At 53.7% G+C, this 16405-nt stretch overlaps 1 protein-coding gene across 2 annotated transcripts in view; it reads left to right on the forward strand.

Annotated features, from left to right (window-relative positions):
• Positions 1–16405, forward strand: part of Ahnak (AHNAK nucleoprotein) — a 96494-nt gene that overhangs the window by 1741 nt on the left and 78348 nt on the right. For both annotated transcript variants that reach the window (XM_026407531.2, XM_077798050.1), the window contains exons 2-5: positions 4158–4365; positions 14584–14683; positions 14902–15058; positions 15612–15799. In XM_026407531.2, the coding sequence (XP_026263316.1) occupies positions 14902–15058; positions 15612–15799 (345 nt within the window). In that variant the 5' untranslated portion in view covers positions 4158–4365; positions 14584–14683. The remainder of the gene's footprint in view (positions 1–4157; positions 4366–14583; positions 14684–14901; positions 15059–15611; positions 15800–16405) is intronic.

The raw sequence follows: 16405 nt of genomic DNA on the forward strand, positions 1-16405 counted from the left end.
TTTAGTGTTGGTCAAAGAGAGGACTCTTAACAAAGTATGTGAGGGTGCGTACATGTACGTGTGTGGTGTGGGGGGAGGCAGCAGTGTAAAAGACCTGGTTTTAAAGAGAAAAGAGTTTTCAGTTTTCTCAAAGTATAAGTCCTGCAAGAAATTCAGAGGACAAGGTAAGAGTGATCAGAGCCATTTCCTTGGGGACTGAGTGCCTCTAGGGCAGGGATTCCATCTTGCCAAGTTCTCTTTTACGTCTTACGCCATCACCACAGGTCCCTGACCCAGTATGGAACATACAATAATGTTTGTGCAGCTGCAGGAGAGACCGACACATAAGAAAATTGCTTTCTGGGAACCGAGAGTCCCAGGAAACTAATGTTGTGGGATGCAGGATGCTGCTCTGGGAGAAAGAGCAGGGGCTTTGTGATCAGTTATGTCTGGAGTTCATTCATTCATCTGTTGCCAAAGGCTGGGTAGCTCAGTGGTAGAGCACAAGCTCAGCATGTATGAGGTCCTGGGTTCATTCCTCAGAACCACATAAATAAATAAATAAACAAACAAATAAATAATATTTTTTGGGAGGTACCAGGGATTGAACTCAGGGACACTCAACCACCAAGCCACATCCCCAGCCCTATTTTGTGTGTGTGTGTGTGTGTGTGTGTGTGTGTGAATATATATATATATATTTTTTTTTTTTTTTTTTTTTTTTTTTTAGAGACAGGGTCTCACTGAGTTGCTTAGTGCTCTGCTAAATTGCTGAGGCTGGTTTTGAACTTGTGATCCTCCTGCCTCCACCTCCCGAGCCGCTGGGATTACAGGCGTGTGCCACCACCGAGAAATAAATAATAAAACCTGTTCCTGAGTGATTGCTATGTACTCACCACTGCTCTAGGCATGGGGCATACACGGGGGAGTGGGGAACCTCTCTCCTTATGAAGCTTAAATGCTAGTGGGAGCTTTGACTCCTATTTCAGTCAGTTGTGTGTGACTTTACAGAAATCACTAACCCTCTCTGAGACCATTGCCTCCCTCACTGGGTGCTTCCTTCCCAGGGTGTGTGAGGATTAAATGAGCTAATATATGAAAATACATGCTATGATGCAGAAAGAAAAAAAAATCATTACAGTAGCTTTTTGGGATTTGGAGTGGAGGGGTGCTGCATTAGGCAGAAGAAAAAGGTTTGGCAGAAATTTCTAAAAGTTTATCTCCACTTACATTATCAAAATCGTTTGAAAACATTCCCCTCCCCTGGGCTGAGTAGGCTGATGTAGGAAATCCCAGTTCTGGTTCCAGATCATGGTTTTTTGGAGGCAGTGTGGAGGTTACCCACTCTCTACTTTCTTAGGACTGGGGCAGGAGCCAGTTCCTAGAACCACCCTCACCAGGTCATCTTGTTACCCTTACTCCTGAATGAAGTACCTGGCCAGTGACCCCTGTTCTATGCCTGCTCCAAAAGCCCACCTCACCAATCTGCCTTCTTCCCTGTTGACCAAGAAGGTGGCCAGAATAAACAAAGGAGCAGATAAGTTGGCTCTGAGCCCGGGAAGCTTGCCTCTGCTCTTTTGTTCCTGGGGGGCCTGATGAAGCTGAACTGAGTTGAATGACGTCCAGGCCCTCCCACTTCCCATGTCCCATGTTCTGTTCTTTCTTTCCTACCCAACCTCCTTTCTCCAAACCCCTATAGCCCTCTTTGTGACATTTGTCACACCATAGCCATCTTTCTGAAAACTTGGAGTGTAAATCAATTCCCATTTTAATATGTACTAGGAGACCTTGCTCTTTCAAGGAACCAAATGATGATTCATTTCAAAGTTAAAAATCCTTTGGTAAATTATTAACAGTGCTTACTTTGTGGGAGAGGGACTTTTGTAGAAAAGGAAGGAAGGCATTTACTTTTTATTGTTACACATTTCTATATTATTTAAATTTTAGGGACTGGGTGTAGCGAAGGGGTAGAGTATGTGTTTAGTATGTGGAAGGCCCTGGGTTCATTTCCAACACCAAATTAAATAAGTAAGCAAACACCCCCCCCAAAAAAAAAAAAAAAAACCAAAGCAAACTTCACCATTAGGAAAGTATTGATTTTATTTTTTAAAATGTCAACAAGGGGCTGGGGTTATGGCTCACTGGCAGAGTGCTTGCCTAGCATGTGTGAGGCACTGGGTTCCATCCTCAGCACCACATATAAATAAATAAAAGTATTGTGTCTATCTACAACTAAAAATAAAATAAAATAAAAATGTCAACAAGGATTAACTGATTTGTAGGATTATAGGCCAGTTTATCTTTTGGGGGAGTACTGAGATTTGAACCCAGGGACATTTTACTACCAAGCTACATCCTCAGCCCAACTCTTTATTTTTGATTTTGAGACAGGGTCTCACCAAGTTGCTGAGGCTGGCCTTGAACTTGTGATCCTTCTGCCTCAGTCTCCCAAACTGCTGGGATTTCAGATGTGTGCCACTGCTTCTGGCAGGCCACTTTATCTCATTCTTGATCTATGTTTATGAAACTGAATAAATATTATATACAATGAAATAAAATGCAAAAAGATGTCAGTAAACAGCTGTTAGTTTTTATTTTTAAAAAAGTTTGTAAACTTAAAAGTTTAGACTTTTTTTTCCCCTTTAAGTGAGATTGGTGCTAGGAAAGGAGTGCAGGACAAAATGGGAGAGAAGGTGACTTTTCAGGAAAGTCTGTGTCTATGACAGTGTGCTTGTGATGTGTATAGTGAGGTTGAGTCATTAAGTAAATACCTCTTTGTGTGTGGGTGTGTATGAGTGTGTATGTGTGTGTGTGTGTGTGTGTGTGTGTGTGTGTGAGTGGGGGGGCTGGTGCCCAAGTCTCTGCATCTTTGCATGTCTATACCTGTCTGAAGTCTACATACATATGTGTTTCCACCTCTGTGTGTCCATTATTTGCTTGTCTGCATTTCTGTGGCTCCTTTTGCTGTCTCTTCCCTCCCCCACCGCTACCCTGTGAGGGTAACTGGACCTGCCTACAGCCCCCAGGGCTGGCAGCAGACTTTGCTGCTGGTATTTTTAGCCTGTAAACATGTTTGCCATTTCAGAGGACAGGGCCAGGCTGGTCTCAGCCCCAGCCCACTCAAGATCCTGCAGCCAGTAGGGTGCTCATGCCCTGGCCAGGTAATCTCAGTTTCCGAGCCTGAGGTCTCTGTCTCCTTTCCCCAGCATTTTGGAAGAAAGGGAAATTGGAGTGGGCAGTGAATGGCCACTTGGTTGGGGGGAGATAAGAGGACTCATAAGGGAGAAGAGAAAGGGAATGTGGAGGATGGGGTGTGTAGCCAGAGGCTCCTATACCCCATCATTAAGCGTTTAATAAAAATCTCCATGTAGTTAGAAGTGGCTGTGGGAAATGGCTGTAAATTGGGATACTCGCATCCTGCAAGTGCAGAGATGAGGGAGGGGGTGGGAAAATCCAGGAGGACAGGGAAGGCGGAGGAAGAGCTGAAGCCCAGGCTCCTCAGCTTCGTGGGGCGGGGTGGGGTGGGGTGGACAGTTTGCAGAGGAAGGTGGGAAGCCCCGCCACTTCTCTAAGGGCTGCAGGCCCGACTCCGGTGTTGCTGCCCCAGCTGAAGCAGCACTGTAGAGCCTGGGGCATCGGCGACCCTGATTCTTGGAGGGTGGGACCAGCGTCTCTAAGTTGGTTCCATAGAGGGAGAGGATGAGCTGGCATCATGAAAGTCTGAAGGCAAGAAATGGGCGCGGCTGCAGGGGAGTTTGGGAACCAAGCGAAGTGTCTGGGACGAGGGATGAAATCTTGCCTACTCCGAGATAAAACTCAAAGGTCCGTGTTTCAGGCTGGAGGTCGCGAATGAATCATCCAAGTCCCCAATAACTCTGAGTCCCTTGGCCCTTCCTGCAAAATGGGTTGGCTCTCAATTCCAGCTCTGAGCCCAGCGTGCTTCAAGGAGGTTTTGGTGGATGAAGCTACACACTCCACTTACTAGGGGAGGGGAGTAGATCCTGGCTACAGGGCAGGGCGCAAGAGACGGGGGAGGGGAGTAGGCGACACCTCCTTGTTCCTGCGTCCCCTCCGTGCCCCTCCACCACACCAACCTACTCCCGGTCCCTCGAGTGTCCGCCCCGCTTGCTGGTCTCAGCCCTGTTGGGGCCCCGCCCGGCCCCGCCCTCTCCCCACAGCTCCGGCCGACCCGCCCGCCCGAGCCGGAGTTACAAGAGCCGCCTCCGCGCGCGGGGGCCCGGCCACTCGGAGCAGCTCTGCCGCGGGGACTGCACCGCCCGCCCTGCCGGACCCGCCCCGACCGGGGCTCGCAGCCGTCAGCAGCCACAGCACCGCGACCTCGGGCCCCGCGCTGGCTATGGCTGTGCCCCGGGGCTGAGCGCGCAGGTAGGGGCGCTTGGCGCACCGTGGCGCGATCGGGGGCCACTGCACCCGTAACCTGTGGGGGAGGTGGGTTGCGGGGCTCCATCCAGGCGTATTGAGAGTAGTGTCACTGTGAGAATTCACAGTTTGGAGCAAGCTTGTCCTCCCGCAGCCGCCGGGGAGGGGGGGGGCGACGCGTCATGCTGTGGGAGCGGAGCTCTTTTGGGGCACAAGTTGGACCAAGTTGGAAAATCTCTCCGAAGTGTGCTTCGCTCCACTCCTAGTTCTCTCAGGGGAGGATTGTTGTCCCTGCCGCACGGCAGGGCGCCCCGTTTCTGGCCTGGTACCACCCCCTCTCCTTGGGGCGGTGGCTTAGAGCGCCACTCCGTTTGTATTCCCTGTTTACAGGAGTTTCCGAGATCGCAGCCGCAGTCCCCCGGCCCCTCCCGGCGCCCCTGAGCCTCCGCTCGGTGCGCCCCCTCCGCTGTCCTTCCTTGCTGCCCGCACCTCCGTCCCTGCCTTGCGTCCCGAGTCCTCCCGGCCCCACCCTGTTCTGTACCACGAGCCTCCTTTTCTCGCTCCTGGCGGCCCTCCGCGCCACCCCCAGCAGCCCCGCCCTGCTCTTGCCCCTCTGTGTTCCCCGCTCCAGAAAACTCCCTTCTTCTTCCAGGGCCGCCGAGCCTGGAAGTTTGCAGCGCTCCTCCCGACGGGATGGGTGGGAGTGGGGGTGGGGGTGGGGAACATAATTAGGGAGATTCCTGCGTTGGGGTGGGCGGGAGGGGGGGCCGTGCAGCCACACAGCCCCCAGAACCGCCCCTTCCCCTCCAGAGGCGGCGCTTTCTCCCCCACCCAACTCCCAAACCCGTCCGGGCGGGAGGGCCCCCGCCCCAGCGCTTGGCTCCGCGCCAGCAGCCTGAGGAATGTGGTGGTTGGAGCCGGTGACTAATTCAAACCAGAACTTGGGGAGGAGTGGTGAGGGGCAAAGGGGAGGGGGAAAGGGGCTGTGTGTGGGAGGTGGGGGCAGGAGCAGGGCTTGGCGTAGGAGGAGGACTTAGCTGCCCTCGCTGGACCCCTCCACTCAGGCAGCGCGCGCCAGGAGAGAGGACGGGGGGCGAGGTCCCGCTGTGGGGCTGGAAAGGCAGCGTGCTTTAGGGTGTGTGCAGAGAACTGTGTTATGTAAGGCTTTCCCATGCAGGGAGGGGGTGTGCAGTGTGTGAGGAACTGGCCCGCCCCTGGCAGGGCTGGGCGCCCCCTACAGTGCCAGGTCTGGGGTGTGGGGGCACAGATCCTTGGCGACTCTGGCCGGGAGGGACTTGTGAGTTGGGAGCAATGAAGGTTGTTCCCCTTGAGGGGGCGGATGGAAGACGTGGGGGGATCTCTCAGTTCTGAGCCTCGACAACCAGGTGGGGATGGCTCTGGTACTTCTGCACAGTGTGACCACGGAGGGATTGTGCGAGTTTCGTGTGTTCTATTGCGCGCTTCTCAGGGTGTGGCCCTGGGCGGAGGTGAGAGTAGTGGCGAGGTGCTTGCACTCGCTGCTGAATGCCCTGCTCTGTGGAGGGATTTGGGGAAAGGCAGTGTGAAGCCTCTCCTGGCTTTGAGGTCCTTAAAGAATGACATGGGATTTCCCCAGGAATAGGGGCCCAGATATCTACCTCTGTCCCCAGCATGTCGCTGGGCTCCCAATAAATGGTTTTGAAATAGTTCTCCCCATTCGAATTTAACCTCTCACTGCAGGGTCTAGCTTCACCTTCTCTCCTTCCTCGCAGCACCTAGCACATGATAAGTGTTGGTTGATTTTGTGGGATCCAGTGATCTAATGGGTGCTGTCCTGATAGGTAAATTTGAGGGAGAATGAGGAAGAAGGGAGAGATTGATTTGGGAAGCATTTGAAGGTTTCCATGTCTGTACTGGGTGTAATTGAGGGGACTAGATCTCTCTTTGGTCCATGCCCCAGGAGAGAAGTCCCTGAGCAGGGTGTGGCACTCTTCTCTTTCCCAGGCTTCCTTCTCTGCCTGGAGGGTCTTTGGACTGGGCCCTCACCTAGTGGGCAGAGTGTGGAGTACAAGGGAGCCCCAGGTTTAGGAAGCACCTTGTTCTGAGCTGTGAGCTGTGCAGTAAGAGAGGGTGGGAAAGGAACTGGGACCACCAAAGCTGAGTTAGCAAAGCCTGCAGGCCCTGTGGGGCAGATGGGAGATGAGTGCTGGAGGATGTGAGTCTCTAAAGTCCTTGTCCTAAGAGAGTATGCACAGGGACAGTGTGAGAGAACAGGACGCAGGGGCAATGCAAGACATGCAGAGTTTAGTAATGCTGATATGGCAGTCAGGGGTCTGGGCCTGGGCAGCTCCTTGAAGAGATGACCCCACAGAGCTGGGGACACAGAGCTGCCAGCCAGAGGGTGAGGCTACAGGGCCAGGGCCAGGGTCAGGGTGGGGGATGAGAGAGAGTAAGCCATAGGAGACTGGTGAAAGAGGAAAGCCAGCCATCAGTCAAGGGCAGGGAATGAACTGGGGGGTCCCATGTCACCTCAGTCCCAGGGAGGCCCCTGGTAGAGTCCTCTGGGCACCACCACACTGGATTCTTTTGCTCAAAGTGGAACTGGCTGGTGAACCCTGGCAGAGCACACCACCCTGAGCCTGAGGAGCTGGTTTGAGGGGTTGGGGCAAAGCTGTGGGGGTGGAGGGGTGTGTGGGCTACTAGGGTGTGGCTACCACCTCCTTTAGAACTTGAGAACTGCCTGGGGACAGAGAGGCAGACCAGGAGAGCTAGTTTGACTCCTGATGGGAACTTTGCCTGGTCGCCCCCAGGTTTCTCTCCCTGGAGTTGGGCTGACCATGTGCTGTTGCACACTTAGGTTTGAGAAAGGGAGGTGGCCACTGGAGAGGGTTTAGAATGTTCGGTTAGGTCTGTAATCCTTGCTACTCCAGAGGCTGAGGCAGGAGGATTGCAAGTTTGAGGCCATCCTTGAAAACTTTGCTTGGTGGTAGAGTGCCCCTGGGTTCAATCCTCAATACAGCAGGGGGGAGGGGGGGAAGAAAAGAAAAGAAAAGAAAAAGCAAGAGAAAGAGTGGCTTTAGCTTGGGTGGTGGCAATGGGAGTCTAGGGCCTTTTGCTCTCTCTGCCTGTTGAGGGCTTCAGCCACACTGCCAGGGACTTACATTTCACTGGGCTCTACCAGTGGACAGTCTAGCCAGGCTCCTGAGCCTTTCTGGGTTCAAGCAGAGAGATTTCCTTCATGCCAGAATATGTCTGAGGGGGTCCGGGGGCACATAGTGGAGCCACAAGGCACCACAGGAATCTGTGTATGCATTTTTTCTTTTTCTTTTTTGCAGTACTGAATTGAACCCAAGGGCACTTTACCCTTTGAACTACTTCCCCAGTCCATTTTTTGTTTTGAGTGAGGGTCTTGCTAAATTGCCCATTCCAGCCTCAAATTTCTATTCTTCCTGCTTCAGTCTCCCGAGTCACTGGGATTATAGGTCCTGTATATGCATTTAAAAATATATTTATTTTTTGGGCTGGGATTGTGGTGCAGCGGTAGAGTGCTCGCTTGGCACAGGCAGGACCCGGGTTCGATTCTCAGCACCACATAAAAATAAAGGCATTGTGTTGTGTCCATCTACCAAAAAAAAAAAAAAAAAGATTCTCTCTCTCTAAATATATATATATATATATATATATATATATATATATATATATATATTTATTTTTATGTGGTGCTGAGGATCGAACTCAGGGCCTTGCATGTGCTAGGCGAGCGCTGTACCGCTCAGCCACAACTCCAGCCCCTGTGTATGCACATTTTGATGAACTCAGCCTCAGTTCCTACCCAACAAGGCTTGGGGCTGGGCCGTTGTAGCTGGTGGTCTTGGGTCCACCACTCTTAGCAGTGCAGGAATTGTAGCTCTACTGTGCCCTTGGGTCCCTGTGACTACCTGTGTCACAACCTCTGAATTTCTTTCTTTCTTTCTCCCTTGCTTTCATACTGGGGATAGAACCCTGGGTGTCTCTGAGCTATAGCCCCAAGCCATTTTAATGTATTTTGAGACAGAATATGGCTAAATTGCCAAGGCTGACCTTAAACTTGCGATCCTCCTGCCTCAGCCCCCGAAGTTACTGGATTACAGGCATGTGCCACTCTGCCAAGCTTTGAATTTGAGTGAGGTTTGTTTGCATCATTGCCTGTGAGTGGGTGTCCCATTGGTTGTACATAGGGATCCTTACATTGTGGTGGGCCTGGTGGGGTTTGGAGGGCCTGGGTCATGGCAGTCCGCCCTGGTGGTGGAGGTTTCCTGCTGGCTGCAGAGGCTGTAGGTAAAGACTGGAGCTAGCCTCCCTGTCCCAGAGGTCCAGGCCCTGGAGTCTGTGTGCAGATATCTAGAAGAGGGCTAGGGAAGCCCTGGAGTGCAACCCCACAGAGCGAGGCTGAGAGAGGCTGAGCGAGGCACTGCACACGTCCTGTCAGGGAGGGGCATCCTGCCAAGTCCCCTGGGGCCTGAGCGGAGGTTCTAGGGGAAGGGGAAGTGCCTGGAGCAGATCCTGGCTACAGCTACGTGTCCTGACTGGGCTGGGGGGCGGCTCTTTGGCCCTGCCCGGCCCTGCGCCCCTGCACTAGTGCGGTCTGACCACTGGGGGGCGAGCGCAGAGCACTGTCTCCAGAGCTGGCCAGGAGGGGATGGAGGGCAGCCTCCAAGCTGTGCTGACCCCTCAGGGTCAAGGCAAGAGCTTTCTTCTTTACTCCCTCTCCGTGCCCTGAAGGGCACTACACCTCATCAGTTGGTGTCCTAATCCCAGTGGTCCTGGGTAAAGGGCCATTCTTCCATGTCTCTGTGGTCAGGTGTGGGAGTTCCCATTGTACCATATAATGCTTGTCCCCAAGTCTCCGTCACAAGGAGGGTAGGGGTGTCCCTCTTGGCCAAGGGAGGAAGGGGGAATCTCCCTCTCTGCTGGAAGTGGGGACTTGGACTTTACAGCTTGGAGCTTGCTGGGGGCGTGGGAGGCAGATGTGTGTGGCCAGGGTAGAGAGAGGTAAAGAGAGATTTCAGAAAGCCGCCAGTTGGCTGCGCTCCAGGTAGAGAGCTGCCCTGGCTGTCAACAATCAGAAAAGCCACACTGGTGAGGGTCAGGGAAGGGGGTGTGGGGAGGGGATGGCTAGAGCCATGAGACTGGAAGACTTTCTCCAGGTAGGAGCTGTGGGCTGGGCCAGCTCAGCCTCCCACCCCCAAGGTTAAGTAGCAGGGTGGCAAGATTGGCAGGTGCGCACACAGCGAAGTGCAGACTCAGGGACACAGCACCAGGTGAGCAGGTGAAGGATCTCATGACAGGTGTCTGCTGTGAGCTGGGCCTGTGGTCCTGCTCTGGGCAGTGAAGGGTGGGGAGCAGGGCTGATGAGGGTCTTTGAGTACCCGCTGAGTGTGTGAGTCCTTGTATGTCTTTCTCTGAACATCTTTCCAGGGTCCGTGTCACCTGTATCTTGCAATATGTTGGTCTGATTCTCCCTGATAATTCAACCTTCCCTCATAAATTGAAAGTGCCCCCTTGGGGCATACTGCCCAGAATCAGCTGGGTAGATTTGTGAAGGTTCCCAGTGCCGCTTAGATCACTGCCCACTTCTACTTCAAGTAGAAAAAAGGTATGCTTTTTTTCCTCCCCAAATAGAAGTCTGGCAGCTGCATCCTTGAGGGTCCATTTTGAGGCTTAGATCCTGGGAGATGCCACCCCTGTATTTCTCCTTGCTCCTCTGGGATGAGGGCCTGCCTGCCAGGGACATTTCCTTCTCCCAGGGAGTGGCAATGCTTGCACTACCCTGTGAGTGCTTGCCTTTAGAGTGAGCCTGGTGCCGGTTCAGCCCCAGAAGGAAATGGTTCTCTTTCCCCCAACGAAAGAGGATAAACCTAGAGGTGAGCTGGGTTCTGGGAAGCTCAGGGTTACTGACTCCTGGAGACGCAACTTCTATGAGTCCCAGCATCCGAAGGCCCCTCGAATGCAAGGCGCTGGGACCCCAGCAGGGCCAGCATGAGGCTGGTGTGTGGGGAGGGGCCTCTGGAGGCTCCTCTGTCTTCCTGTGGGTCTGTCCCTCCAGCATTCATTCTTTACCCCTCCAGCTCCGGTCCCACTTCTGATATCTCCCGCGTGCATCTTTCTCTGTGGTTTCTCGTGCGTCTCATCCTGTGTGTTTACTTGTGCCTTCATCTCTTCTTGAGTGAAAACTGTTGGCGTTGGAGTCAGAGAACCCTGGGCCTGCAGGGCAGCTCAGTCATCCGACCTCTGATGCCTGTTTTCACATCTCTAAAATAAGGATCTTCATTCTCACCGCATAGAGTTGTTTGGGGACGGACTGAGACCCCAGGCATGGGATGTCGCCAGCACAGTACCTTGCAGGCAACAGTGCAGAATTCTCTGCAGAATTCTCTCTCAATGTGTGGCGGCAGTCGGGATGAGGTTAGGAGGGTTCTTTCAGTCTTCCCATGTGGAGCTTTCTCTTCCTCCTTGCTCTGGGGAGTGTTTATGAGGGCACCCCCCCTCCCCCCATCCCCGCCCTGGGTGTGTCTCTCTTCTTTGAATATCCACCCCACCTCCTAGTTATGAGTGTTTGGGGCTTTCCCTGTGGTGGAGGTCTCTAATTCTGGGCTTGAGTCATTGCCGGATCAGGACAGGGACTGCTTCTCTCTGGCCCTGGGTCTACGGTGGGTTGGTTGGCACTGGTGTGAGCTGCTGTGCTGGGTGGAAGTTTCCCTGCGGCTGGTGTCTTCCCTGCTGTGTGGGAGGGGGTGCCTCTCTCTTCCTTGAAGTGTTGCCTTCTGTGTCCAGCCTGTGTAGGTGGATGCGTGTCATGTGTCCCTCGGGTGTGCATCTTTTCTTCAGGTTGGTGCATCAGGCATTGAGGCCCATGGGCTTCCCCGGGAGTGTATCAGTTCCTGTCATCTTGACGCTGAAGCTGATGCAAGGCTGTCTTCAGCTGCTGCAGCAATTAGCCTTGGCCCCCTCCCTGGCTGGCTTCATGTGATCTCTGTTGGGGAAGAGGCCTCGTCCCCACTCCTCTGAGCACTGGAGAAACAATGCTCCTCCAGAAGCCAGCCCTAGCAGAGGCCCTCTGCTTTGGGCAAGGATTCGGCTTCCTGGGCATCTCCTGGGTCGGCTCGGTGTTCCCCCAGTCCATGGTGGTGGGCACGGCAGAGCCCTGCCTCTCTGTATATATTCTTTGAGGTTTTGAATCATAGAATGGCCCGTTCTTCCGTCAGGGCTTCTGGCCTGAAACACGCTCCGTCCCTGGAGTCTTGGATGTGTGTCTTCTCAGCTTTGCAGTCAGAGCGCCCTCAGGATCTTAGTTCTTTTCTGACCTAAGGGGTTTTCACTCCAGCCCTGCTCTTCCTATCACAAAGAACACCGTGAGCCAGGGTCAGGTGGGCTATGAGCTAGCAGGCCAGGGTTCCAGGACCCCAGCACTGCTCCATTCTCGCCTCTCTAGACCTTGTTCCCCCATCTGGTGTGGCTGTCAGTGCTGTCCCATAGAACCCCACAGTGGGGGAAATCTAGATCCATGCCAGGATGGGAGCCAGTAGCCTGAAACGTGGTCAGTGAAACTCCTGAAATGTGGCTAGTGCCATGAATGAACTACAGTTTTAATGTAACTTGGTTTAAGTTTAAATAGTCGCAGTGGATACGCCACCATGTTGGATAGCCTGCCTCCGAGGCCTCTAATAGCGCAGAGGCTTGTGATGCCTGACGGAGGAGTGCGGATTCCCCAGAGGTCCAGACAACTGCCTCGGGGAGAAAGCAGGACAGAGCCCTCTGCTCCCGGGAAGCCTGACTAAACCTCCGTAGCGTGGGAGGAGGAGTCGGAAGGATCATCTGCGCCTGGTATATAGGCTCCAGGGACAGGGGAGAGACCAAGGGCTGGGACCCACATGCAGGTCCTTGCCATCATGGTTTACAGCTTCTGTTTGCATCCCCTGCGGATCCTCAGAACTGAACGGCCCAGATCAGCTGAGAGGGGAGTCCTTGCTGGCTGGGTTAGGAAGGCATGACTGGAGCCGCAGCAGTGGGGTGGTGGGCAGCCTCACCTGGAGGCTCTCAAGGGCCCCGCCAGGACCCACCTGCAGCCCCAGGTGCAACAGCTTCAGTCTTCCCAGGCTGCTTACCCTTCTCAGAGTGGCTTCTCCCTCTCCTGGAGGCAGCCTGGTTGAAGCTCTTGAGCTCCAGCTTTGTGCTTCCTGGACTCCTGTCTAGGGTCCCCGTCCTGAGGAGCTCACAGGAGCCCCAGCCCCTGTGGCACCTGGGGGTCTAGAGGAGGAGGCGTGTGCAGATCGGGTTTTAGGCGTGACCCTTGGCCTGTCTGGAGCTGTTGCTGCCGCTCTGCAGTGACTCATCGGGGAAGGAGGGAGGGTGGGGCTGACATGTGGGCGAGGGTGAGCTGGCTGCTTTCTCCCCGCCGCCTGCTGCTGGCTCAGCACCAGGTCGCTGGGCTGAGAAAGGGGCCCCACTCAAGGAGGAAGATGGGTGCTGGGGAGGCCCGAGGGGGCTTCGGAACAGAGAGGCCTGGGCTGGAAACTTTCTCCGTCGCCGCCTCTGCCTGGCTCTTTATCTGCAGGGCTGGCTTCTTAGCACTGGACTTAACCCAGAGGTGCCCTTTAAGTTCCAGTTTTGCTGTTTCACATTGGAAAGGGTCATGGCCACTTCCTGCAGTGGCCTCTCTGCCTGCCGGGAAGGGATGAGCTGTTTTCCCAGCTCACACCTGTGCCAGCGGGCCCTCTGAGGCTTTGCTTGCCCCTAGTCAGCACCTGTGTCCATGACAAGCACTGCATTTATGAGTTTGTCAACTGGGAGAACAGGTGTGGAGGCCTAGGCTGGAGGGGGTGAGGGTTGTGTTTACCTTTGCAGCCACGTTGAGATCCACCTAGACTGTGAATTTCCAAGAGTCCCAGTCCTGTAGCACCTTGAAGACCCATTTATAGTCATTTCTGAGAAGGTTCTCAAGCCTCTGGAACATTCTGAAGCTAAATTGGTTACACCCAGAGCACCTCAGTTATAATTTATATCTGGGACAGGATCTAAGTGTTTTAAATTTCCATATCTGGCACATGGAGTGCATTCAGTAAATGTTTAGAGGATGCATGAGTGGCGTTAGGTAACAATCTCATGCAGTATGCAATTAAGTGCTGGGCTGGGCTGTGTTTGTTCCTGACTAGAGTCTTTTGCAGCCTCTAGTACAATGGTGGACATTCAGGAGGTGATCAGTAGTTATGTATTTATTGATTGGTTGACTAATTCCTGATGCCAACAGCTTCAGGGTGGAGCTCTGGGTGAGGCTCCCCTACACAATTTCAGGGGTATGCTTTTGATGGCTGATGCCACCATTTTGTGAGGGTGGCTGTAGTTCCTGGCTGTACCCAGGGTTCTGCCTAAAGTCTTATCAGGGTGCCACTGCAGCTGACAGCTCATCCTGTCGCGCGCGGTGTGACTTGACTTAAGGACCTGGCTCATGGTTTAGTGTGGGCAGCCAGATGGGTCTCCACTCACCGTGGGTCTGAGGCAGGCTCGGCTCTACCCCAGCCTCTTGGTTGGGGCCCCTGCCTGCTGGGACTAGGGCTCCTTTTGTTCAGGTAGCGGCAAGACTCCTAGAGTTCCCATCTGGCGAGGATTCCTCTTGGTCCCAAGGACCAGGTTAGAGATGATAAACTAGCAGATTGTCACTGGCACAGGGAGGGCATCGCCATCCCCACCTTACAGGCCCCTTCTGAGGAGTCTCCTATCAGACAAGATGTGGTTTAGGGGAGCATTCCAGATGCAGGTTGCAGACTGGTATCATTGTTCTCTTGGAGTAAAGCCTGGATAAACTGGTCTCTCAAAACTTCTGTCTCCATCTGTAAAGTGGAGACAGTAATGTCTCCCTCCAGAAGCTGCTGTGGAGACTGATGAGCATGTGGTGTTGTGGAACACCTGTGTTGCCAGTGCTCGCGTCTCTTTCCTTCACACCTCTCGGAAATCCTTTTTCATTTCCATTTTTGCAGATGAGGAAAGCGGGGTTCAGAGAAGTCAAGTGCCTTGGCTAAGGTCCCACAGCTAGGACGAGGCAGAGCCAGGATCTGAAACTGGGTCTGGCCTCCTCTCCACCTACTTTCCGTGATACCAGGCTTGAGAATCATGGACCTGCTGACTGTAGTGGGGGCTTGGCCTGGGGAACAGCTTTGGTCAGGGTTTCCAGTGAGCTGAGTGTGAGCATCTTTATGAATTTGTCCCTAGGCTGTGTGACCGAGATTCCCGACAGAGAGACTGAGGGGAAGAAAGGAAGGAGGGGCGGGCTCCTGGCAAGGCATTCGCTCCTGAACTGAATCCTGCAAAGGTCAGTAGGAGGGAGAGTGTGAGGCTTTGTGGGTGGAGGTGACAGAATGGGGGATGTTGGAAACCTCTTGTGGCATTGGGAGGTTGGGCCCTGAGTGGAAGGGACCAGGGGCTGGTCACCTCCTTTTCACTCCCTGGAATCCCGAATCCATGGCTTTCTCATGCCCTCATGTCCTCATGTCCCCACTGACCTGAGCTCCCTTTCTCATCTCTTCCCAGATGGAGAAGGAGGAAGAGACTACCCGGGAGCTGCTGCTGCCCAACTGGCAGGGCAGCGGCTCCCACGGGCTGACCATTGCCCAGAGGGATGACGGTGTCTTTGTGCAGGAGGTGATGCAGAACTCCCCTGCGGCCCGCACTGGGGTGGTCAAGGAGGGTGAGTGTGCATTGGGTGCCAGGAATTGGGGGTGGGTGAGGGTGTGGAAGGACAGGAGAGGGGGCAGGGAGCAGGCACAAATGGGCAAGTGGCTACAGAGGATCCAGTCCCAGCACCTCAGGATGGTGGGTACCAGAGTCTGGCCCTTTCTTGCCTGTGGACTCCTGGGAGGCTGTTGTGGGGGTCATGGAGACGCAGCTTTGGAAATAGTCTTTCTTTTCCTTTCCTTTTTTTTTTTTTTGAGGTACAGGACACTCTATCACTGAGCCACATTCTTAACTGTTTTTATTTTATTTGGAGACAAGGTCTTGCTAAATTGCTGGGGTCTTGAACTTGCCATGCTCCTGCCTCAGCCTCCCAAGTTGCTGGGATTACAGGTGTGTGCATCTGCACCCAGCAGTAGCCTGAGCCTCGGTTTCCTCATCTGTACATTGAGTCTTACCAAACCCTCCTGGTGCTCATGAGGGTTAAAGCAATTCAGTTTACATGCCCAGTGCATGGCTGTTTCCCTGAGACCCTGGGTCTTACCTGTTTGCTGCTCTTTCCTGCTCAGGGGACCAGATTGTGGGTGCCACCATCTACTTTGACAACCTGCAGTCAGGCGAGGTGACCCAGTTGCTGAACACCATGGGGCATCACACTGTCGGCCTGAAGCTGCACCGCAAGGGAGATCGTTCCCCTGAGCCTGGTCAGACCTGGACCCATGAAGTCTTCAGCTCCCGCAGCTCAGAGGTGGTTCTGGTGAGTACCATGTGGCCCATTTGTGCCCTGAGCTCCCCTAGACCACACTGGCCTGTTGGCCCCACTTTATGAACCTTCTGTCTGCTTCTTGGACTTTCTTCTAACTCCTCCTCTTTTCACCTTTCTGGGCTCTCTTGGGCCCTTGGTTAGCCTGTTCCTTCCTACTCCTGTGTGGCATGTGGCTGATGCTGCCCGTCAGTCTTCCATCAGTCTCTTGAGAGTGCCCACTGTGCCATGGCATGGGAACCAGCTCATGGGGTCTGGGCCTAGAGACCAGGAGGAAGGTTGGCCACTCTGCAAGCTCTTTGAATTACTTCCCCCTCTGTTTCACAGATACCATTTTTCTCTGTGCCCGTAGGAATGCTTCTCTGCTTCTTCTGATGGCTTGTTCATTAAGCAAATGACAGCTCCTCAAAGTGAAAGTGGTAGCCAAAGCAGATCCAGGCTCTTGGGCTCAACAAGTGCATTCCAACGCAGGGCCTGGGAGCCTCTTTTTGATTAAACAAACAACCAGTGAGTTGAGAGTTGAGAGCTGGTGGGTCCCCCATCCTGTCCCTGGGACATTCCAGGTTGAAGCTCTCTTGGATTATAGGTCCTCCTCCAAGA

The sequence above is a fragment of the Urocitellus parryii genome, chromosome 4 (genome assembly GCF_045843805.1).
Source record: "Urocitellus parryii isolate mUroPar1 chromosome 4, mUroPar1.hap1, whole genome shotgun sequence".
NCBI classification, from domain to species: domain Eukaryota; kingdom Metazoa; phylum Chordata; class Mammalia; order Rodentia; family Sciuridae; genus Urocitellus; species Urocitellus parryii.